This window comes from Heptranchias perlo, chromosome 20, assembly GCF_035084215.1.
Source record: "Heptranchias perlo isolate sHepPer1 chromosome 20, sHepPer1.hap1, whole genome shotgun sequence".
In the NCBI taxonomy this organism is placed as follows: domain Eukaryota; kingdom Metazoa; phylum Chordata; class Chondrichthyes; order Hexanchiformes; family Hexanchidae; genus Heptranchias; species Heptranchias perlo.
In genome coordinates, this window is record NC_090344.1 from 23403375 (window position 1) to 23428589 (window position 25215).

The following is a 25215-nucleotide window of genomic DNA, read 5'->3' on the forward strand; positions in this document are numbered from 1 at the left end:
CGTCAGAATATGCAATGCTTTTAAAGCCCCAAGCCCAAGACGTAACTTCTTTTTCAAGTCATTTCAGGTGGATAACATGATCAAATAAAACCGAAATATGACTGTCCCAAACGTTCATCTTTTATTCATTCCCTTTGTTCTTCAATCCATGTTGATAATCGTGCCATTATTGAAAGGGCATTTGAAAAGTTTCCACACTGGGACACTGTGACCACAGGGAAAGACAAGGGTATTGGCAAAACAAATTGAAATGCACATTGAGTATTGCTCCACAGGGCTGTGTGCTGGGACTGCTCGTATTGTCCATATGTAGAAATGCACGTTGAGAGGCGCTACATAGTGCAGTGTGGTGGGACTTCTCGTATTGCCCATATGCAGAATGACCTGGCTGTCTGAATCGAGGGAACAATATTACAATTTGATGATGACGGCAAAATTGGCTGGAAGTAAAATTGTTCTGAGAACTGTGAAAAGCTGCAGGCAGAAATAGATAGTCAGATCGGGTGGGTAGGGAGGTGCCAGATAAAGCCTATTGTAGCAAAATGCAAAATTTTGGCAATCGGGGGAGAGGGAGCCCGATTCAAGGGAGGTCCAAGATTTACAATCCTTCTCCAAGCCAATCAATCCCCATTTGCCTTGACTCCTTGTTTCCCCTGCGGCAACCAACTGTCTCACTGTCGTGCGATATTTCCTCGAATATCGTTTTCCTTTATTTTCTAACGAGTTTCCTGTCACACAACTTATCAAACGCCTTCGGAAAATTCATGTATATTACCTTTACAGAATGACCTTTTATCAATCGAATTGTTCACTTCTTTTTTGATAAAAAAGGCTACATTTTTAAATATAATTTTCCTTTAACAAATCCGTGCTGCTTGTCTTTGATTAACCGATGCCTGTTCTGGCCTAAACATGATTCCAGTCCCACGCCCCGTGAGTGTTAATGCCAGCTGGGCAACCAGAGATGGGAATAAGTGTGGCCTTTCTAGCGTTGTCAACGTCCAGGGAGAAAAGAACAAAACGACATACTCACCAGTTGATAAAGGAGCTCTTGCGAGCCGAATGGTTTCCCATCAGCATCACCGTGACCTTCTTCCTTGGAGCCAAGAGGCCGAGACCCAACCGGTTGGCAATGCCCAACAGGCCTGTCAACAACAAAATGGTCTTTCGTCATCTCATTCAAAACAGCAAAGTTGTCGGTTCGGTGTGTGTCGAAATCACACAGAGGGGCGAATTTAACTGTGGGCGATGGTGTAAAACGGGCGAGATCGAATTAGCCGCCTATTTTATACGTGACCTCATTTTCCTTTCGACTGAAGTCAATGGAAGGCCAATTATATATTCTCAATTTTACATTATTAACAGAAGTTAAAGCTCCCCCCCCCCCAGAGAACGATAGCCGGATGGAGAAAGTAACTACGTTAAATAGAGGATGTTAATGCCTGTTTAATGTACATGCAAATTGTTTGTAAGAAAAACACAGAGGCGGTAATTTTAACTCTGGGCAATGGTGTAAAATGGACGATGTATCATTGACCGCCCAAAGTACACCCACCGATTTCCCTTTCTATTGACTTCAGTACAAAGGAAATTCGGGCGTATTGCATAATGGGCGTCTAATTCAATATCACTCGTTCTACACCATCGCCCAAAATTATAATTACTCCCAGAGAGAGAAGGGGAGCGGAAGTGGGGTTATATGGATTTATCTTCGGCAGCGATAGTGAATTGACAGCACGCTTCGCTCTCCATCCGATTTACCATTCCATTCAAGTTAATTTTGAACTAAGGAGACGATAGGTGGACTGGTCTATTGTTAAATGGTTTATCCCTCTCACACTTCTTGCACAAAGGCTACCCTTCAGGACCACAAACTTATAAATGTAATTTCCATTCTCAAATTCTGTCCATCTCAGTCCGATACCCATCCTATCACTCTGTAAATCACACTCCCATCCTATCACTCTGTAAATCTCACTCCCGTTAATTCACCACGTAAATCTCATTCCCATTCCCTTACTGTGTAAATCTCACTCTCATTCCCTCTCTCTGTAAATGTCACTCCCAACCCTTCACTCTGTAAATCTCACTCCCATTCCCTCACTCTGTAAATCTCACTCCCATTCGCTCACTCTGTCCATCGCACTCCTATTCCCAGACTCTGTAAATCACACTCCCATTCGCTCACTCTGCAAATCTCACTCCCATGATCTCACCCTGTAAATTTCACTCTCATTCCCGCACTCTGTAAATCTCACTCCCATTCCTGCACACTGCAAATCTCACTCCTATTCCCACACTCTGTAAATCTCACTCCCATTATCTCATTCTGTAAATGTCATTCCCATTCCTGCACACTTTCAAGTTCACTCCCATCCCTGCACGGTGTAAATCTCATTTCCATTGACTGATTCTGCAAATCTCACTCACATTCCTGCAATCTGTAAATCTCACTCCCATTCCCGCAATCTATCAATCTCACTCCAAATCTCCCAGTCTGCAAATCACCCACCCATTCCCGGACACTGTAATTCTCACTCCCATTATCTCACTCTGGAAATCTCACTCCCATTCCCGCACACTGTAAATCTCACCCTCATTTCCGCACTCTGTAAATCTCACTCCCATTCCGGGACTCTCTAAATTTCATTCACAATCCTGCACTCTACAAATCTCACTCCAATTCCCGCACTCCGTAAATCTCATTCCCATTCCCTCATTCTGTAAATCTTAATCCCATTCCCGCACTCTGTAAATTTCATTCACATTTCTGCACTCTTTAAATCTCACTCCCATTCCCGCACTCTGTAAATCTCACTCCCATTCCCGCACTCTACAAATTTCACTCACATTCACGCACTCGTTAAATCTCACTCCCATTCCTGCACACTGCAAATCTCACTCCTATTCCCACACTCTGTAAATCTCACTCCCATTATCTCATTTTGTAAATGTCATTCCCATTCCTGCACACTTTCAAGTTCACTCCCATCCCTGCACTGTGTAAATCTCATTTCCATTGACTGAATCTGCAAATCTCACTCACATTCCTGCAATCTGTAAATCTCACTCCCATTCCCTCACTCCGTAAATCTCACTCCCATTCGCCGCAATCTATCAATCTCACTCCCAATCTCCCAGTCTGCAAATCACCCTCCCATTCCCGGACACTGTAATTCTCACTCCCATTATCTCACTTTGAAAATCTCACTCCCATTCCCGCACTCTGTAAATCTCACCCTCATTTCCGTACTCTGTAAATCTCACTCCCATTCCGGGACTCTGTAAATTTCATTCACAATCCTGCACTCTGCAAATCTCACTCCAATTCCCGCACTCCGTAAATCTCATTCCCATTCCCTCATTCTGTAAATCTTAATCCCATTCCCGCACTCTGTAAATTTCACTCACATTTCTGCACTCTTTAAATCTCACTCCCATTCCCGCACTCTGTAAATCTCACTCCCATTCCCGCACTCTACAAATTTCACTATCATTCACGCACTCTTTAAATCTCACTCCCATTCCCGCACTCTAGAATCATAGAATCATGGAAGTTTACAACATGGAAACAGGCCCTTCGGCCCAACATGTCCATGTCGCCCAGTTTATACCACTAAGCTAGTCCCAATTGCCTGCACTTGGCCCATATCCCTCGATACCCATCTTACCCATGTAACTGTCGAAATGCTTTTTAAAAGACAAAATTGGACCCGCCTCTACTACTGCCTCTGGCAGCTCGTTCCAGACACTCACCACCCTTTGAGTGAAAAAAATGCCCTTCTGGACCCTTTTGTATCTCTCCCCTCTCAACTTAAATCTATGTCCCCTCGTTATAGACTCCCCTACCTTTGGGAAAAGATTTTGACTATCTACCTTATCTATGCCCCTCATTATTTTATAGACTTCTATAAGACCACCCCTCAACCTCCTACTCTCCAGGGAAAAAAGTCTCAGTCTATCCAACCTCTCCCTATAAGTCAAACCATCAAGTCCCGGTAGCATCCGAGTAAACCTTTTCTGCACTCTTTCTAGTTTAATAATATCCTTTCTATAATAGGGTGACCAGAACTGTACACAGTATTCCAAGTGTGGCCTTACTAATGTCTTGTACAACTTCAACAAGACATCCCAACTCCTGTATTCAATGTTCTGAACAATGAAACCAAGCATGCTGAATGCCTTCTTCACTACCCTATCCACCTGTGACTCCACTTTCAAGGAGCTACGAACCTGTACTTCTAGATCTCTTTGTTCTATAACTCTCCCCAACGCCCTACCATTAACGGAGTAGGTCCTGGCCCGATTCGATCTCCCAAAATGCATCACCTCACATTTATCTAAATTAAACTCCATCTGCCATTCATCGGCCCACTGGCCCAATTTATCAAGATCCCGTTGCAATCCTAGAAAACCTTCTTCACTGTCCACAATGCCACCAATCTTGGTTTCATCTGCAAACTTACTAACCATGCCTCCTAAATTCTCATCCAAATCATTAATATAAATAACAAATAACAGCGGACCCAGCACCGATCCCTGAGGCACACCGCTGGTCACAGGCCTCCAGTTTGAAAAACAACCCTCTACAACCACACTCTGTCTTCTGTCGTCAATCCAATTTTGTATCCAATTGGTTACCTCACCTTGGATCCCGTGAGATTTCACCTTATGTAACAACCTACCATGTGGTACCTTGTCAAAGGCTTTGCTAAAGTCCATGTAGACCACGTCTACTGCACAGCCCTCATCTATCTTCTTGGTTACCCCTTCAAAAAACTCAATCAAATTTGTGAGACATGATTTTCCACTCACAAAACCATGCTGACTGTTCCTAATCAGTCCCTGCCTCTCCAAATGCCTGTAAAACCTGTCTCTCAGAATACCCTCTAACAACTTACCCACTACAGATGTCAGGCTCACCGGTCTGTAGTTCCCAGGCTTTTCCCTGCCGCCCGTCTTAAACAAAGGAACAACATTTGCTACCCTCCAATCTTCAGGCACCTCACCTGTAGCTGTCGATGATTCAAATGTCTCTGCTAGGGGACCCGCAATTTCCTCCCTAACCTCCCATAACGTCCTGGGATACATTTCATCAGGTCCCGGAGATTTATCTACCTTGATACGCATTAAGACTTCCAGCACCTCCCTCTCTGTAATATGTACACTCCTCAAGACATCACTATTTATTTCCCCAAGTTCCCTAACATCCATGCCTTTCTCAACCGTAAATACCGATGTGAAATATTCATTTAGGATCTCACCCATCTCTTGTGGTTCCGCACATAGATGACCTTATTGATCCTTAAGAGGCCCTACTCTCTCCCTAGTTACTCTTTTGCCCTTTATTTATTTGGAGAAGCTCTTTGGATTCTCCTTTGCCTTATCTGCCAAAGCAATCTCATGTCCCTTTTTTGCCCTCCTGATTTCTCTCTTAACTCTACTCCGGCAATCTCTATACTCTTCAAGGGATCCACTTGATCCCAGCTGCCGATGCATGTCATATGCCTCCTTCTTCTTTTTGACTAGGGCCTCGATCCCCTGAGTCATCCAAGGTTCCCTACTTCTAACAGCCTTGTCCGTCACTTTATAAGGAATGTGCTTACACTGAACCCTGGTTAACACACTTTTGAAAGCCTCGCACTTACCAGACGTCCCTTTGCCTGCCAACAGACTCTCCCAATCAACTTCTGAAAGTTCCTGTCTAATGCCATCAAAATTGGCCTTTCCCCAATTTAGATTTTTAACTTTTGGGCCAGACCTATCATTCTCCATAGCTATCTTAAAACTAATGGAATTATGATCACTGATCCCAAAGTGATCCCTCACTAACACTTCTGTCACCTGCCCTTCCTTATTTCCCAAGAGGAGGTCAAGTTTTGCCCCCTCTCTAGTCCGCCATCCACATACTAAATGAGAAATTCCTCCTGAATACACTCAACAAATTTCTCTCCATCCAAGCCCCTAATGCTATCGCTGTCCCAGTCAATGTTGGGAAAGTTAAAGTCCCCTACTATTACCACTCTGTACATCTTACTCCCATTATCTCACTCTTTAAATCTCAATCCCATTCCTGCGCAATGCAAATCTCACTCCCATTCACACACTGTAAATCACACTCCCATTCACTCATTCTGTAAATGTCATTCCTTTCCTGCACACTTTGAATATCACTCCCATACCAGCGCTCTGTAAATCTCACTCCCGTTATCTGAATCTGCAAATCTAACTCACATTACTGCAATCTATAAATCTCACTCCCATTCTCTCAGTCTGCAAGTCACATTCCCATTCCCGCAAACTGTAAATCTCATTCCCATTCTCTCAATCTCTAAATCTCACTCCCATTCCTGCACTCTGTAAATCTCACTCCCATTCCCTCACTCTGTAAATCTCACCCCCATTCCCGCACTATAAATCTCACTCCCATTCCTGCACACTGCAAATCTCACTCCTATTCTCACGCTCAGTAAATCTCACACACATTATCTCATTCTGCAAATGTCATTCCCATTCCTGCATACTTTCAACCTCACTCCCATCCCTGCACTCTGTAATTCTCACTCCCATTATCTGAATCTGCAAATCTCACTCACATTCCTGCAATTTGTAAATATCACTCCCATTCCGCCACCCTATTAATGTCACTCCCATTCCCGCACTCTATAAATCTCACTCCCATTCTCTCAGTCTGGAAATCAAAATCCCATTCCCACCTCTGTAACTCTCACTCACATTCCTGCACACTGCAAATCTCACTCCCATTATCTCATTCTGTAAATGTCATTCACATTCCTGCACACTTTCAGTCTCACTCCCATCCCTGCACTCTGTAAATCTCACTCAAAATATCCGAATCTGCAAATCTCACTCATACTCCAGCAATCTATAAATCTCCCTCCCATTCTCTCATTCTGGAAATCAAAATCCCATTCCCATATATGTAAATCTCACTCACATTCCCGCACACTGTTACTCTAACTCCCATTATCTCACTCCGTAAATCTCACTCCCATTCGTGCACAATTGAAATCACGCACTGTAAATCTCACCACCATTATCTCAAACTGCACATCTCACTGACATTCTTGCAATCTGTAAATCTCATTCCCATTCGTGAACTCTGTAAATCTCACTCCCATTCCTGCAAACTGAAAATCTCACTCTCATTATCTCACTCTGTAAATCTCACACCCATTCCTGCACAATGCAAATTTCACTCCAATTATTCTCACTCTGCAAATATCACTTCCATTCATGCACACTGTAAATCACACTCCCATTCCGGCACAATGTAAATCTCACTCCCATTCTCTCATCTTTAAATCTCAGTCCAATTCTTCCACAATGCATACCTCACTCCCAATCCTGAACTCTGTAAATCTCACTCCCATTCCCTCATTATGTAAATCTCACTCCCATTATCTCACTCCGTAAATCTCACGCCCATTCCCGCACTCTGTAAATCTCACTCACATTCCTGCACACTGCAAATCTCACTCCCATTCACACACTGTAAATCTCACTCCCATTAACTCATTCTGTAAATGTCATTCATTTCCTGTACACTTTCAATCTCACTCCCACACCAGCGCTCTGTAAATCTCACTCCCATTATCTCATTATGCAAGTCACACTCCCATTCCCGCAAACTGTAAATCTCACTACCATTATCTCACTCTTTAAATCTCACTCCCATTCCCTCATTGTGTGAATCTCACTCCCATTCCTGCACACTGCAAATCTCACTCCTATTCCCACGCTCAGTAAATCTCACACACATTATCTAATTCTACAAATGTCATTCCCATTCCTGCATACTTTCAATCTCACTCCCATCCCTGCACTCTGTAACTCTCACTCCCATTATCTGAATCTGCAAATCTCACTCACATTCTTGCAATTTGTAAATATCACTCCCATTCCGTCACCCTATTAATGTCACTCCCATTCACGCACTCAATAAATCTCACTCCCATTCTCTCAGTCTGGAAATCAAAATCCCATTCCCATCTCTGTAAATCTCACTCCCATTATTTCATTCTGTAAATGTCATTCCCATTCCTGCACACTTTCAATCTCACTCCCATCCCTGCTCTCTGTAAATCTCAATCAAATTATCTGAATCTGCAAATCTCACCGATACTCCAACAATCTATAAATGCCAATCCCATTCTCTCGCTCTGCAAATCTCATTCCCCCTTTCCTACTCTGTCATTCTCATTCCCATTATCTCACTCCGGAAATCTCACTCCCATTCCCTCACTCTATAAATCACACTCCCATCATCTCATTCTGTAAATCTCACGCCCATTCCTGCACTATGTTAACCTCACTCCCACTTCTGCACACTACAAATCTCACTCCCATTCCCACACTCTGCAAATGTCACTCCCATTATCTCATTCTGTAAATGTCAATCCCATTCCTCCACACTTGCATTCTCACTACCATTATCTCAAACTGCACATCTCACTGACATTCTTGCAATGTGTAAATCTCATTCCCATTCGTGAACTCTGTAAATCTCACTCCCATTCCCGCACTCTAGAACTCTAACTCCCATTCTCTCACCCTGAAAATCTCACTCCCATTCCTGCACACTGAAAATCTCACTCTCATTATCTCACTCTGTAAATCTCACTCCCATTCCTGCACAATGCAAATTTCACTCCAATTATTCTCACTCTGCAAATATCGCTCCCATTCATGCGCAGTGTAAATCGCACTCCCATTCCGGCGCAATGTAAATCTCACTCCCATTCTCTCATCTTTAAATCTCAGTCCAATTCCTCCACAATGCATATCTCACTCCCAATCCTGAACTCTGTAAATCTCACTCCCATTCCCTCATTATGTAAATCTCACTCCCATTATCTCACTCTGTAAATCTCACGCCCATTCCCGCAATCTGTAAATCTCACTGACATTCCTGCACACTGCAAATCTCACTCCCATTATCTCATTCTTGAAATGTCATTCCCATTCCTGCACACTTTCAATCTCACTCCCATTATCTGAATCTGCACATCTCACTGACAATCTTGCAATCTGTAAAACTTACTCCCATTCGCGCACTCTATAAATCACGCTTCCATTGCTCAACTCTGTAAATCTCACTTCCATTGCCGCAGTCTGTAAATCTCACTCACATTCCCACACGCTCTAAAGCTCACTCCCATTCCTGCACTCTGTAAATCTCGCTCCCATTCCCTCACTATGCAAACCTCACTCCCATTCCCTGTCTTTGTAAATATCACTTACGTGTCCGCATTCTATATGTCTCAATCCCATTCCTGCACTCTGTAAATCTCGCTCTCATTATCTCACTCTGTAAATGTCATTCCGATTCCTGCACACTGTAAATCTTACTCCAATTCCCTCACTCTGAAATTCTCACTATACTAATCTCACACCCATTCACTTGCTCTGCAAACCTCACACCCATTCTCACAGTCCGTGAATCTCATTCCTTTCTCCCACACTGTAAATCTCACTCCCATTCCCGCAGTCTGTTAATCTCACAACCATTCCGTCGTTATATAAATCTCACTCCCATCCCCTCACTCTGTAAATATCACTCCCGTTATCTCATTCTGTAAATGTCGCTCCCATTATCTCATTCTTTAAATGTCATTCCCATTCCTACAAGCTTTCAATCTCACTCCCATTATCTGAAGCTGCACATCTCACTGACATTCTTGCAATCTGTAAATCTCACTCCCATTCCTGAACTTTATAAATCTCACTCCCATTCCCGCAATCTAACAATCTCAAACCCATTCTCTCAGTCTGGAAATCACACTCCCATTCCCACACACTGTAAATCTCCCTCATTATTATCTCACTCTGCAAATCTCACTCCCATCCCCACATTCTGTAAAATACGCTCCCATTTCCGCAATCTGCAATTCTCACTCCCATTCCCGCACTCTGCAAATCTCACTCCTATTATCACACACTGTAAATCTCACTCCCATTCCTGCACAATGCTAATTCCACTCCAATTATCTCACTCTGCAAATGTCACTCTGATTCCTGCGCACTGTAAATCCGGCACAATTTAAATCTCACTCCTATTCTCTCGCTCTGTAAATCTCACTCCCCTTCCCTCACCCTGTAAACCTCAATCCCACTCCGGCACACTGTAAATCTCACTCCCATTATCTCACTCTGCAATTCTCACTCCTATTCCAGCACAATGTAAATCTCACTCCCATTCTCTCACTCTGTAAATCTCACTCCCATTATCTCACTCTGCAATTCTCACGCCAATTCCCTCAGTCTGCAAATCTCACTCTGCAAATCTCACACCCGTGTTCTCACTCTTTAAATCCAACTTCTATTCGTCCACACTGTCAATCTCACTCACATTCCTGCACATTGTAAATATCACTCACATTCCTGCACACTGTAAATCTAACTTCCATTCACACACTCTGTAAATCTCACTCCCATTTCCTCACTCTGCAACTCACAGTCGGCAAAAAGCAATCTGTAAATATCACTCCCATTCCTGAACTCTGTAAATCTCACTCCCATTCCCGCACTCTATAAATCTCACTCCCATTCCATCACGCTGTAAATCTAACTCCCATTAACTGAATCTGCAAATCTCACTCCCATTCTGTCACATTGCAAATCGCACTCCCATTCCGGCACAATGTAAATCTCACTCCCATTCCCTCATTATGTAAATCTCACTCCCATTATCTCACTCTGTAAATCTCACGCCCATTCCCGCAATCTCTAAATCTCACTGACATTCCTGCACACTGCAAATCTCACTCCCATTATCTCATTCTTGAAATGTCATTCCCATTCCTGCACACTTTCAATCTCACTCCCATTATCTGAATCTGCACATCTCACTGAAATTCTTGCAATCTGTAAAACTTACTCCCATTCGCGCACTCTATAAATCACACTTCCATTTCTCAACTCTGTAAATCTCACTCCCATTGCCGCAGTCTGTAAATCTCACTCACATTCCCACACTCTCTAAAGCTCACTCCCATTCCTGCACTCTGTAAATCTCGCTCCCATTCCCTCACTCTGCAAACCTCACTCCCATTCCCTGTCTCTGTAAATATCACTTACGTGTCCGCATTCTATAAGTCTCAATCCCATTCCTGCACTCTGTAAATCTCGCTCTCATTATCTCACTCTGTAAATGTCATTCCCATTCCTGCACACTGTAAATCTTACTCCCATTCCCTCACTCTGAAATTCTCACGATGCTAATCTCACACCCATTCACTTACTCTGCAAACCTCACTCCCATTCTCACAGTCCGTGAATCTCACTCCTTTCTCCCACACTGTAAATCTCACTCCCATTCCCGCAGTCTGTAAATATCACTCCCGTTATCTCACTCTGTAAATGTCGCTCCCATTATCTCATTCTTTAAATGTCATTCCCATTCCTACAAGCTTTCAATCTCACTCCCATTATCTGAAGCTGCACATCTCACTGACATTCTTGCAATCTGTAAATCTCACTCCCATTCCTGAACTTTATAAATCTCACTCCCATTCCCGCAATCTAACAATCTCAAACCCATTCTCTCAGTCTGGAAATCACACTCCCATTCCCACACACTGTAAATCTCCCTCATTATTATCTCACTCTGCAAATCTCACTCCCATCCCCACATTCTGTAAAATACGCTCCCATTTCCGCAATCTGCAATTCTCACTCCCATTCCCGCACTCTGCAAATCTCACTCCTATTATCACACACTGTAAATCTCACTCCCATTCCTGCACAATGCTAATTCCACTCCAATTATCTCACTCTGCAAATGTCACTCTGATTCCTGCGCACTGTAAATCCGGCACAATTTAAATCTCACTCCTATTCTCTCGCTCTGTAAATCTCACTCCCCTTCCCTCACCCTGTAAACCTCAATCCCACTCCGGCACACTGTAAATCTCACTCCCATTATCTCACTCTGCAATTCTCACTCCTATTCCAGCACAATGTAAATCTCACTCCCATTCTCTCACTCTGTAAATCTCACTCCCATTATCTCACTCTGCAATTCTCACGCCAATTCCCTCAGTCTGCAAATCTCACTCTGCAAATCTCACACCCGTGTTCTCACTCTTTAAATCCAACTTCTATTCGTCCACACTGTCAATCTCACTCACATTCCTGCACATTGTAAATATCACTCACATTCCTGCACACTGTAAATCTAACTTCCATTCACACACTCTGTAAATCTCACTCCCATTTCCTCACTCTGCAACTCACAGTCGGCAAAAAGCAATCTGTAAATATCACTCCCATTCCTGAACTCTGTAAATCTCACTCCCATTCCCGCACTCTATAAATCTCACTCCCATTCCATCACGCTGTAAATCTAACTCCCATTAACTGAATCTGCAAATCTCACTCCCATTCTGTCACATTGCAAATCGCACTCCCATTCCGGCACAATGTAAATCTCACTCCCATTCCCTCATTATGTAAATCTCACTCCCATTATCTCACTCTGTAAATCTCACGCTCATTCCCGCAATCTCTAAATCTCACTGACATTCCTGCACACTGCAAATCTCACTCCCATTATCTCATTCTTGAAATGTCATTCCCATTCCTGCACACTTTCAATCTCACTCCCATTATCTGAATCTGCACATCTCACTGAAATTCTTGCAATCTGTAAAACTTACTCCCATTCGCGCACTCTATAAATCACACTTCCATTTCTCAACTCTGTAAATCTCACTCCCATTGCCGCAGTCTGTAAATCTCACTCACATTCCCACACTCTCTAAAGCTCACTCCCATTCCTGCAATCTGTAAATCTCGCTCCCATTCCCTCACTCTGCAAACCTCACTCCCATTCCCTGTCTCTGTAAATATCACTTACGTGTCCGCATTCTATAAGTCTCAATCCCATTCCTGCACTCTGTAAATCTCGCTCTCATTATCTCACTCTGTAAATGTCATTCCCATTCCTGCACACTGTAAATCTTACTCCCATTCCCTCACTCTGAAATTCTCACTATGCTAATCTCACACCCATTCACTTACTCTGCAAACCTCACTCCCATTCTCACAGTCCGTGTATCTCACTCCTTTCTCCCACACTGTAAATCTCACTCCCATTCCCGCAGTCTGTTAATCTCACAACCATTCCGTCGTTATATAAATCTCACTCCCATCCCCTCACTCTGTAAATATCACTCCCGTTATCTCACTCTGTAAATGTCGCTCCCATTATCTCATTCTTTAAATGTCATTCCCATTCCTACAAGCTTTCAATCTCACTCCCATTATCTGAAGCTGCACATCTCACTGACATTTTTGCAATCTGTAAATCTCGCTCCCATTCCTGAACTTTATAAATCTCACTCCCATTCCCGCAATCTAACAATCTCAAACCCATTCTCTCAGTCTGGAAATCACACTCCCATTCCCACACACTGTAAATCTCCCTCATTATTATCTCACTCTGTAAATCTCACTCCCATCCCCACATTCTGTAAAATACGCTCCCATTTCCGCAATCTGCAATTCTCACTCCCATTCCCGCACTCTGCAAACCTCACTCCCATTATCACACACTGTAAATCTCACTCCCATTCCTGCACAATGCTAATTCCACTCCAATTTTCTTACTCTGCAAATGTCACTCTCATTCCTGCGCACTTTAAATCCGGCACAATTCAAATCTCACTCCTATTCTCTCGCTCTGTAAATCTCACTCCCCTTCCCTCACCCTGTAAATCTCAATCCCATTCCGGCACACTGTAAATCTCACTCCCATTATCTCACTCTGCAATTCTCACTCCTATTCCAGCACAATGTAAATCTCACTCCCATTCTCTCACTCTGTAAATCTCACTCCCATTATCTCACTCTGCAATTCTCACGCCAATTCCCTCAGTCTGCAAATCTCACTCTGCAAATCTCACACCCGTGTTCTCACTCTTTAAATCCAACTTCTATTCGTCCACACTGTCAATCTCACTCACATTCCTGCACATTGTAAATATCACTCACATTCCTGCACACTGTAAATCTAACTTCCATTCACACACTCTGGAAATCTCACTCCCATTTCCTCACTCTGCAACTCACAGTCGGCGAAAAGCAATCTGTAAATCTCACTCCCATTCCTGAACTCTGTAAATCTCACTGTGCAAATCTCACACCCATGCTCTTCCTCTGCAAACCTCACTAACATTCCCTCATTCTGGAAATCTCACTCCCATTCCCTCACTCTGTAAATCACACTCCCATTGCCGCAGTCGGTAAATCTCACTCACTTTCCCACGCTCTGTAAATCTCACTCCCATTCCTGCACTCTGTAAATCTCACTCCCATTATCTCACTCTGTAAATGTCATTCCCATTCCTGCACACTGTAAATCTCACTCCCATTCCCTCACTCTGTAAATCTCACTCCTATTCTCTCACTTTGCAATTCTTACTCCCATTCCCTCACTCTGCAAATCTCACCATGCAAATCTATCACCCATTCTATTACTCTGCAAAACTCACTCCCATTCTCACAGTCCGTCAATCTCATTCGGATTCCCGCACACTCTAAATCTCACTACCATTCCCGCAGTCTGTCAATCACACTCTCATTCCTGCACTCTGTAAAACTCGCTCCCATTCCCTCACTCTGCTAAGCTCACTCCCATTCCTTGAATTTGTAATTCTCATTCCTATTCTCTCACTCTGCAAATCTCACTCCCTTTCCCTCACTCTGCAAATCTCACTATGGAAATCTAACAACCATTCTCTTAATCTGCAAGCCTCAATCCCTTTCTCACAGTGTGTTAATCTCACTCCCATCCCCTCCCTCTGGAAATCTCACTCCCATTCTGCAGTCTGTAAATCTCACTTCCATTCCCGCACTCTGTAAATCTCACTCCCATTATCTCACTCTGAAAATGTCATTCCCATTTCTGTGCACTGTAAATCACTCTCCCATTCTCTCACTCTGGAAATCTCACTCCAATTCTCTCACTCTGCAAATCTCACTCCCATTCCCGCAATATGAAAATCTCACCATGGAAATCTCACAACCATTCTCTTACATTGTAAACCTCAACCCCATTCTCACAGTCTGTAAATCTCAATCCTATTCCTGCAGACTGTAAATCTCACTCACATTCCCTCACTCTGTCCATTTCCCTTCCCATTCTCTCACTCTGCAAGTCTCACTCCCGTTAACACACACTATAAATCTCACTCACATCGTTTCACTCTTTAAATGTCATTCCCATTCCTGCACACAGTAAGTCTCAGGCCCATTCCCACACTTTTTAAATCTAACTGGTAGTCTCTCACTCTGCAATTCTCACTCCCATTCCTTCACTCTGCAAATCACACGATGCAAATCTCACACCCATTTTCTTTCTCTCCAAACTCACTCACCCTGCCTCGTTCTGGAAATCTCAAACCCATTCCCTCACTGCGAATCTCACTCCCATTCCCGCAGTCTGTAAATCTCACTCACATTCCCGCACTCTGTAAATCTCACTCCCATTCCCTCACTCTGCAAATCTCATTTCCATTCTCCGACTCTCTGAATCTCACTCCTATTCCTGCACACTGTGAATCTCACTCCCATTCCCTCACTCTGTCAATGTCACTCCCATTCCATCAATCTTCAAATCTCACTCCGCAATTCTCACACCCATTCTCTCACTCTGCAAATCTCATTTCCATTCTCCCACTCTGTATATCTCACTCCCAATTCTCTCAGTCTGCAAATCACATTCCAATTCCCGCACACTGTAAATCTCATTCACCTAATCTCACTCTGCAAATCTCACTCCTATCCCCTCACTCTGTAAATTACACTCCCATTTCACACTCTGTAAATCACACTCACATTCGCTCACTCTGTAAATCTCAGTACCATTCCTGCACTCTGTAAACCTCGCTGCCATTCCCGCACTCTGTAAATCACACTCACATTCTCTCACTCTGTAAATTTCACTCACATTCGCTCACTCTGTAAATCTCACTCACATTCCCTCACTCTGCAAATCACACTATGCAAATCTCACAACTATTCTCTTACTCTCCAAAACTCACTCACACACCCTCGTTCTGGAAATCTCAATCCCATTCCCTCACTCTGTAAATCTCACTCCCATTCCCGCAGTCTGTAAATCTCACTCCCATTACTGCACTCTGTAAAACTCGCTCCCATTCCCTCACTCTGCAAATCTCACTCCCATTCCCTGACTCTGTAAATCTCACTCACATTCCCTCACTCTGTAAATCTCAATCCCATTCCTACACACTGTAAATCTCACTCCCCTTCTCTCACTCTGTAAATCTCACTCCTATTCTCTCACTGTGAAAATCCCACTCCCATTCCCTAACTTTGCAAATCTCACTATGCAAACCTCACTCCCATTCTGACGGTCTGTCAATCTCACTCCAATTCCTGCACATTCCAAATCTCACTCCCTTTCCCTCACTCTGTCAATCTCACACCCATTCCATCATTCTGTAAATCACATTCCCATTCCCTCACTCTGTAAATCTCAATCCCATCCCCTCACTCTGTAAATCTCACTCCCATTCTCGCAGCCTGTAAATCTCACTCCCATTCCTGCTCTCTATAAATCTCACTCCCATTCCCGCACTCTGTAAACTCACTCCCATTCCCGCACTCTGTAAATCTCACTCCTATTGCCGCTCTCTATCAACTTCACACCCATTCCTGCAATCTGTAAATCTCACTCCTATTCCCGCACTCTATAAATCTCACTCCCATTATCTCACTCTGTAAATTTCATTCCCTTTCCTGCATTCTGTACACCTCACTCCCAATATCTCACATTGTAAATCGCATTCCCATTCCCACACATTAAATCGCTCTCCCATTCCCACACTCTACATATCTTATTCGGCAAATCTCACTCCCATTCTCTCACTCTTTAAATCTCATTCTAATTCCTCCACAATGCAAATCTCACTCCCATTCCTACATTCTGTAAATCTCACTCCCATTCCCTGACTCTGTAAATCTCACTTCCATTATGCAACTCTGTAAATCTCACGCCCATTCCCGCACTCTGTAAATCTCACTCCCATTCCTGCACACTGTAAATCTCACTCCCATTCCTGCACACTGCAAACCTCACTCCCATTCCCACATTCTGTAAATGTCGCTCTCATTATCTCAATTTTTAAATGTTATTCCCATTCCTGCAAGCTTTCAATCTCGCTCCCATTATCTGAATCTGCACATCTCACTGACATTCTTGCAATCTGTAAATCTCACTCCAATTCCTGAACTCTGTAAATCTCACTCCCATTCCCGCAATCTATCAATCTCACACCCATTATATCAGTCTGCAAATCACACTCCCATTCCCACACACTGTAAATCTCACTCACATTTCAGCACTCTGTAAATCTCACTCCCATTCCTGCACTCTGTAAAACTCGCTCCCATTCCCTCACTCTGCAAATCTCACTCCCATTCCCTGACTCTGTAAATCTCACTCACATTCCCTCACTCTGTAAATCTCAATCCCATTCCTGCACACTGTAAATCTCACTCCCCTTCTCTCACTCTCTAAATCTCACTCCTATTCTCTCACTGTGAAAATCCCACTCCCATTCCCTCACTGTGCAAATCTCACTATGCAAACCTCACTCCAATTCTGACGGTCTGTAAATCTCACTCCTATTCCTGCACATTCCAAGTCTCACTCCCTTTCCCTCACTCTGTCAATCTCACACCCATTCCATCATTCTGTAAATCACATTCCCATTCCCTCACTCTGTAAATCTCACTCCCATCTCCTCACTCTGTAAATCTCACTCCCATTCTCGCAGCCTGTAAATCTCACTCCCATTCCCGCTCTCTATAAATCTCACTCCCATTCCCGCACTCTGTAAACTCACTCCCATTCCCGCACTCTGCAAACCTCACTCCTATTGCCGCTCTCTATCAATCTCACACCCATTCCCGCACTCTGTAAATCTCACTCCCAATATCTCACACTGTAAATCGCATTCCCATTCCCCACACTTTAAATCGCTCTCCCATTCCCACACTCTACATATATTATTCGGAAAATCTTACTCCCATCCTCTCACTCTTTAAATCTCAGTCGAATTCCTCCACAATGCAAATTTCACTCCCATTCCTACACTCTGTAAATCTCACTCCCATTCCCTCACTCTGTAAACCTCACTTCCATTATCTCACTCTGTAAATCTCACGCCCATTCCCGCACTCTGTAAATCTCACACCCATTCCTGCACACTGTAAATCTCACTCCCATTCCTGCACACTGCAAACCTCACTCCCATTCCCACATTCTGTAAATGTCGCTCTCATTATCTCAATTTTCTAATGTTATTCCCATTCCTGCAAGCTTTCAATCTCGCTCCCATTATCTGAATCTGCACATCTCACTGGCATTCTTGCAATCTGTAAATCTCGCTCCAATTCCTGAACTCTGTAAATCTCACTCCCATTCCCGCAATCTATCAATCTGACACCCATTATATCAGTCTGCAAATCACACTCCCATTCCCACACACTGTAAATCTCCCTCCCATTATCTCACTCTGTGAATCTCACTCCCATCCCCACATTCTGTAAATTACGCTCCCATTCCCGCCCTCTGTAAACGTCACTCCCATTATCTCACACTGTAAATCTCACTCCCATTCCCGCACAATGCTAATTTCACTCCAATTATCTCATTCTGCAAATGTCACTCCCAATCCTGCGCACTGTAAATCACACTCCCATTCCGGCACAATTTAAATCTCACTCCCATTCTCTCTCTCTCTATTCTCACTCCCATTTCCTCACTCTGTAAATCTCACTCCCATTCCCGCACTCTGTAAATCGCTCTCCCATTCCTGCACTCTGTTTAAATCTCGCTCCTATTCCCGCATTATGTAAATCTCACTCTTATTATCTCACTCTGCAAATTTCATTCCCATTCCTGCACACTGTAAATCTCATTCCCATTCTCTCACTCTGTAAATCTCACTCCTATTTTCTCACTCTGCAAATCTCACTCCCACTCCCTCATTTTTCAAATCTCACTATGCAAATCCCATACCCATTCTCTTGCTCTGCAAACCTCACTCCCATTCTCACGGTCTGCAAATCTCACTTCTATTCCTGCTTAGTCTAAATCGCACTCCCATTCCCTCACTCTGTCAATCTCACTCCCATTCTCTCACTCTGCAAATCTCACTCCCATTCACTCACACTGTAAATCGCACTCCCATTCTCTCACTCTGTAAATCTCAATCCCATTCCATCACTCTGTAAATCTCACTCTGTAAATCTCGCTCCCATTCAGTCACACTGTAAATCGCATTCCCTTTCTCTCACTCTGTAAATCTCACTCTGCAAATCTCGCTCCCATTCAGTCACACTGTAAATCGCATTCCCTTTCTCTCACTCTGAAAATCTCACTCTGCAAATCTCACTCCCATTCCTTCACAATGTAAATCTCCCTCCCATCCTCTCACTCTGAAAATCTCACTCTGCAAATCTCACTCCCATTCTCTCACTCTGTCAATCACACCCCCATTTCCTCACTCTGCAAATCTCACTCCAATTCCCTCACCTTGTAAATCTCACTCCCATTCCCTCGCAATATAAATTTCACTCCGATCCTTCCTCTTTCTACTGCCCTGCAGTACCTTTACCATAGGAGCCAGCGCATTGTAAGCAAAAATAATCCTTAAAGCTGGAGTAAACCACTGAGCTTGCGTTTCCAATATATATTATGGATATATTTAAAACTTGATGTATATATATATACACACACATCTATAGATATAAATATATATAAAACTAAAGCATTATAGATATTTTAAATATGTTTGAAAGAAAAATGTTTCACCCAAACAGATCTCTGAGAGATAGATCTGACAAAGTCACGCTGAAAGTAACATCACAAAGTGAAATCGGTGCCAACTCAGGCTGAGTGAAACCCGAGAGTCAAATGACTCAGAAGCACCGAAATAAACTTGTCAGTTGCTGCCTTTCACATACGCGGGGAGGGACTGGGCTGTGTGCTGTAAACATGTGTAGAAAATACAGCTCTTTACCATCCCTAAAACGCTTACCGTGCTTCGAGTCCGTGTAGAGCAAGTGACATTCCCTGAGGATCTTCTCATTAATGGAGAGGCTCAGACTTTCCAAGGGATTCGTAGAGGATCGCACCTTCAGGCTTCCGGACATTGCTGGGGGCACCACATATTCAATCAGCCTGACCTGAGAAGGGCAAGCTCAGAGCTGACCAGACCAAAATACTGACACGTTTGGTGAAGCAGGAGGAGCTTTAAGTCCATGTGTGAGTGACAGAGCATGTGTGCGAGCCTGATCACATCATCTGTTTAATCGCTCAGGGCATCTGTCCAACAGGATCATTAACCCCCGCGCTCCAATCCAGCAGCTGACTGGGGTCAACAGCGTTGGTTTTCTGTTTAATTGAATTTGGTAAAACGAAAGCTGTGGCTGAGCTCTCAATGTTCTGTTTAATACTTGTTGTAACCAAACATTTATTAACCCCTTACTGTCATGTAGAATTCGGTAATTAGGTACATTTGAAGGCTTTGTTAATTTCTCGGTGTCTGATGAAATAGCTAAAATAAATTCCAGGATTAACCCTTAATTTCCCAGTCTCACTAACTATAACAAATATCTTACTAATCCCTTAATGTAGCTCAGTCCTCTGTCTAAAACAGTAACTAGTTATGATCAAACTACAATCAAAATTATGGATAATCCTTAGATGTGCTGGTTTATTCATTTACTAGTTTTAATCAAGTCCCTTGTTTGCCACTTAATGCTATGTTCAGTGCAATAACTAGTGATCCTCTGTTTAATGTTCCAACTCTTCCTTGTGTGCTCCGAGCTCTGGTGATGCCCGAGTTCACTCAGGTAAGTAAAGATGAGGCAGGACATTCGGTCCATCGAGCGCATAAATTCACTTGGATCCACAATTCCATCACCGTCTGTAACTGTTCCTTCAATGATTGAACAGTCTCCCCCTACCCCCGACCAAAATAGAACTTGAAGTTTCAGTCAACCAAGTATGAATTGCCTCCTGGTCTAAATCTGGCCCTTTACTCCTCTTTACCCTTTATCCTACTTCCGATCAACCTTGTTTACTCCCCCCCGCCGCCCCCCCCCCCCCCCCCCCCCGCAGTGCCTTGCCTAGGTCCACAGGTTCCACGCTCTTAGAGGCCACCTTAATGAGGTATATAAAACAATGAAGAGTGTGTCTGTTGAGAGATTATTTCAGTTTGACAGATGGGGGTGGATCAGGGGACTTGGATTGAAATTATGCTTAAGTAGGAATAGGCTACATGTTAGGGAGCTCTACTTTTCCCGGAGGGTAGTGAGCCTGTGGAATGTGTTGCCAGCTTGTGCGGTGTGTGTTGATTCTCTGCACGCCTTCAATAGGGAGCTGGACTGGTTCTTGACCTGGACAGAGATTGCATCATTTAGAAGGTAAGTAGATGAAGAGTTGATGTACGCTTGGTCCATGTCATCTATTGGACTGTTTTCCATTGCTTGAGGGGGTATGGGAGGAATTTTGCAGCGTTTTCCCCTTAGTGGCCCTATATTTTTTCTGGTATTTAGCTGTCCCAGGAAATGACAAAGCTGCGGAGAGGTAGAAAGTGTTTAGTCGCGATGCTCCTGATAACATGAATGTGGAGCAGGCTTGATGAACCAGCTGGACTTTTCCTGTCAGAATTTTCCTGTTCTTATATGTTCTTGCGCCGCCTCTCACGGTTGAACAAATGTGACATTTCCCTTCACTTCCCTGGTGGACGAGATCTCTTGCACTGGACCTCGGTCTAGTGGTTCCTTTCGACCCCGCTATCAACGGTGGACTCTACCCTTGTACAAGCGTGACCAGAAGTAAGTTCAGTACCCAGGGTCAGTCCTGACTGGAGCACTTCACAGCTGCAGTATGAGAGCCTGAAACATCATATTGATTGGGTGATGTAGATCAGTCCTCTGTTTGTTTGGTTGCTCCTCCACAGTGCTCAGTGTACCAGGTCTCCTCATTCACATCACCATTCATTAAATGCTCACTGTAAGGGGTGACCGTCCTGCACATTTCTACAGCAGTTCTGTATTTTATGCTTATCTAAAAAAACTTCCATTATAGCGCCGTTTACGACCTCCAGACGTCCAAAGCGTTTTACAGCCATTTAAGTACTTTTGAAGTGTGGTCACTGTTATAATGTGGGAAACGTGGCTACCAATTTGCACACAGTAAACTCCCACAAACTGCAATGTGATAATGACCGGATAATCTGTTTTAATGATGTTCGTTGAGGGATAAATATTGGCCGGGATGTAGGTGAGAACACCCTTTGCCTTCTTCCACATAGTGCTATGGGATCTTTTAGATCCTTCCGGGAGGTCAGACGTCTTAACGTCGGTTTAAGAGCTTTCCAAGATACGGCACCTCCAACAGCCTAGATTCTGTGCTCAAGTCTCTGGAGTGGGACTTAAATCCACAACTTTCTGAGTTAGAGGCGAAAGGGCTACACTGAGCCAAGCCTGACACTGCATTTACTCCAATCATCACGGTGTGAAAGGGCTACACTGAGCCAGGGCTGACACTGTACTTACTCCTATCATCACGGTGTGAAAGGGCTACACTGAGCCAGGGCTGACACTGTATGTACTGCTATCAGCACGGTGTGAAAGGGTTACACTGAGCCAAGCCTGACACTGTATTTACTCCTATCATCACAGTGTGAAAGGGTTACACTGAGCCAGGGCTGACACTGTATTTACTCCTATCATCACAGTGTGAAAGGGCGACACTGAGCCAGGACTGACACTGCATTTACTCCAATCATCACGGTGTGAAAGGGCGACACTGAGCCAGGACTGACACTGTATTTACTCCTATCATCACAGTGTGAAAGGGCTACACTGAGCCAGGACTGACACTGTATTTACTCCTATCATCGCGGTCACCATCAGTAATGTTAGATTAGGTTCACCGTGAGAAATTTTAGACTAGGATCACCACCAATAATGTTGGAGTCGGGTCATCACCAGAAATGTTAGAGTAAGGTTACCACAAGTAATGTTAGAGTAGGGTCACCGCCAGTCATGTTAGAGTGGGATCACCACCATTAATGTTGGAGTAGGATCACCACCAGTAATGTCAGTGTGGAATCTGCACAAGTAATTTTAGAGTAGATCACCACCACTAATGTTAGAATATTGTCACCAGCAGTAATATTAGATTAGGTTCACCACCAGTGATTTTAGAGTAGTATCACCAAAAGCAATGTTAGAGTAGGGTAACCACCAGTAATGTCAGAGTCGGATCACCACCGGTAATGTTAGAACAGGGTCACCACCAGTGATGTTAGAGTACGGTCAACACCAGTAATATTAGAGTAGGGTCAACACCAGTAATATTAGAGTAGGGTCAACGCCAGTAATATTAGAGTACGGTCAACACCAGTAATATTAGAGTAGGGTCAACACCAGTAATATTAGAGTACGGTCAACACCAGTAATATTAGAGTAGGGTCAACGCCAGTAATATTAGAGTAGGGTCAACGCCAGTAATATTAGAGTAGGGTCAACGCCAGTAATATTAGAGTAGGGTCACCACCAATAATGTTAGAGCACGGTCAACACCAGTAATATTAGAGTAGGGTCAACGCCAGTAATGTTAGAGTAGGGTCACCACCAATAATGTTAGAGCACGGTCAACACCAGTAATATGAGAGTAGGGTCAACGGCAGTAATGTTAGAGTAGGGTCACCACCAGTAATGTTAGAGTAGGGTCACCACCAATAATGTTAGAGTAGGGTCAACACCAGTAATATTAGAGTAGGGTCAGCGCCAGTAATGATAGAGTAGGATCACCACCAATAATGTTAGAGTACGGTCAACACCAGTAATATTAGTGTAGGGTCAGCACCATTAATGTTATAATAGGAGCACCACGAGTAATGTTAGCGTGGATTCACCACCAATAATGTAGAGTCGACACACGGAAGATTAGATCAGTTTCACCACCAGTAATGTTCGATAAGTTTCACCGCCAGTAATGTTAGAGTAGGGTCACCACCAGTAATGTTAGAGTAGATTCACCTCCTGTAACGAAACAGTAGAGTCACCACCATTAAGGTTCGAGCAGGGTCACCATCATTAATGTTAGAGTAGGGTCACCACCTGTAATGTTCGATTAGGATCATCACCCGTAATGTTAGATCGGAGTCACTACCAGTAATGTCAGAGTTTTGTCATCACCAGTAATGTTAGAGTAGGGTCACCACCAGTAATGTTAGAGTAGAGTCACCACCAATAATATTAGAGTAGGGTCACCACCAATAATGTTAGAGTAAGGTCACCACCAGTAATATTAGAGTAGAGTCACCACCAATAATGTTAGAGCAGGGTCACCACCAATAATGTTAGAGTAGGATCACCACCAGTAATATTAGAGTAGAGTCACCACCAATAATGTTAGAGCAGGGTCACCACCAATAATGTTAGAGTAGGGTCACCACCAGTAATATTAGAGTAGAGTCACCACCAATAATGTTAGAGTAGAGTCACCACCAATAATGTTAGAGTAGAGTCACCACCAATAATATTAGAGTAGGGTCACCACCAATAATGTTAGAGTAAGGTCACCACCAATAATGTTAGAGTAAGGTCACCACCAATAATGTTAGAGTAGGGTCACCACCAATAATGTTAGAGTAGAGTCACCACCAATAATATTAGAGTAGGGTCACCACCAATAATGTTAGAGTAAGGTCACCACCAATAATGTTAGAGTAAGGTCACCACCAATAATGTTAGAGTAGGGTCACCACCAATAATGTTAGAGTAAGGTCACCACCAGTAATATTAGAGTAGAGTCACCACCAATAATGTTAGAGTAGGGTCACCACCAATAATGTTAGAGTAGAGTCACCACCAATAATATTAGAGTAGGGTCACCACCAATAATGTTAGAGTAAGGTCACCACCAATAATGTTAGAGTAAGGTCACCACCAATAATGTTAGAGTAAGGTCACCACCAATAATGTTAGAGTCGAGTCACCACCAATAATGTTAGAGTAGGGTCACCACCAATAATGTTAGAGTAGGGTCACCACCAATAATGATAGTGTAGGGTCGCCACCTGTAATGTTTGATTATAATTGCCAATTGCAATGTTGTAGTAAGGTCACCTAATGTTC

General features: G+C 43.5%; 1 protein-coding gene across 3 annotated transcripts in view; it reads right to left on the reverse strand.

Moving 5' to 3' along the window:
* LOC137336087 (uncharacterized) overlaps positions 1–20275 on the reverse strand; it is a 47379-nt gene extending 27104 nt beyond the window's left edge. For all 3 annotated transcript variants that reach the window (XM_068001577.1, XM_068001576.1, XM_068001575.1), the window contains exons 1-2: positions 20097–20275; positions 1034–1145 (exon numbers count right to left, since the gene is read on the reverse strand). In XM_068001577.1, coding sequence (XP_067857678.1) covers positions 1034–1145; positions 20097–20211 — 227 coding nt within the window. In that variant the 5' untranslated portion in view covers positions 20212–20275. The remainder of the gene's footprint in view (positions 1–1033; positions 1146–20096) is intronic.
* Positions 20276–25215: the final 4940 nt, after the last annotated feature.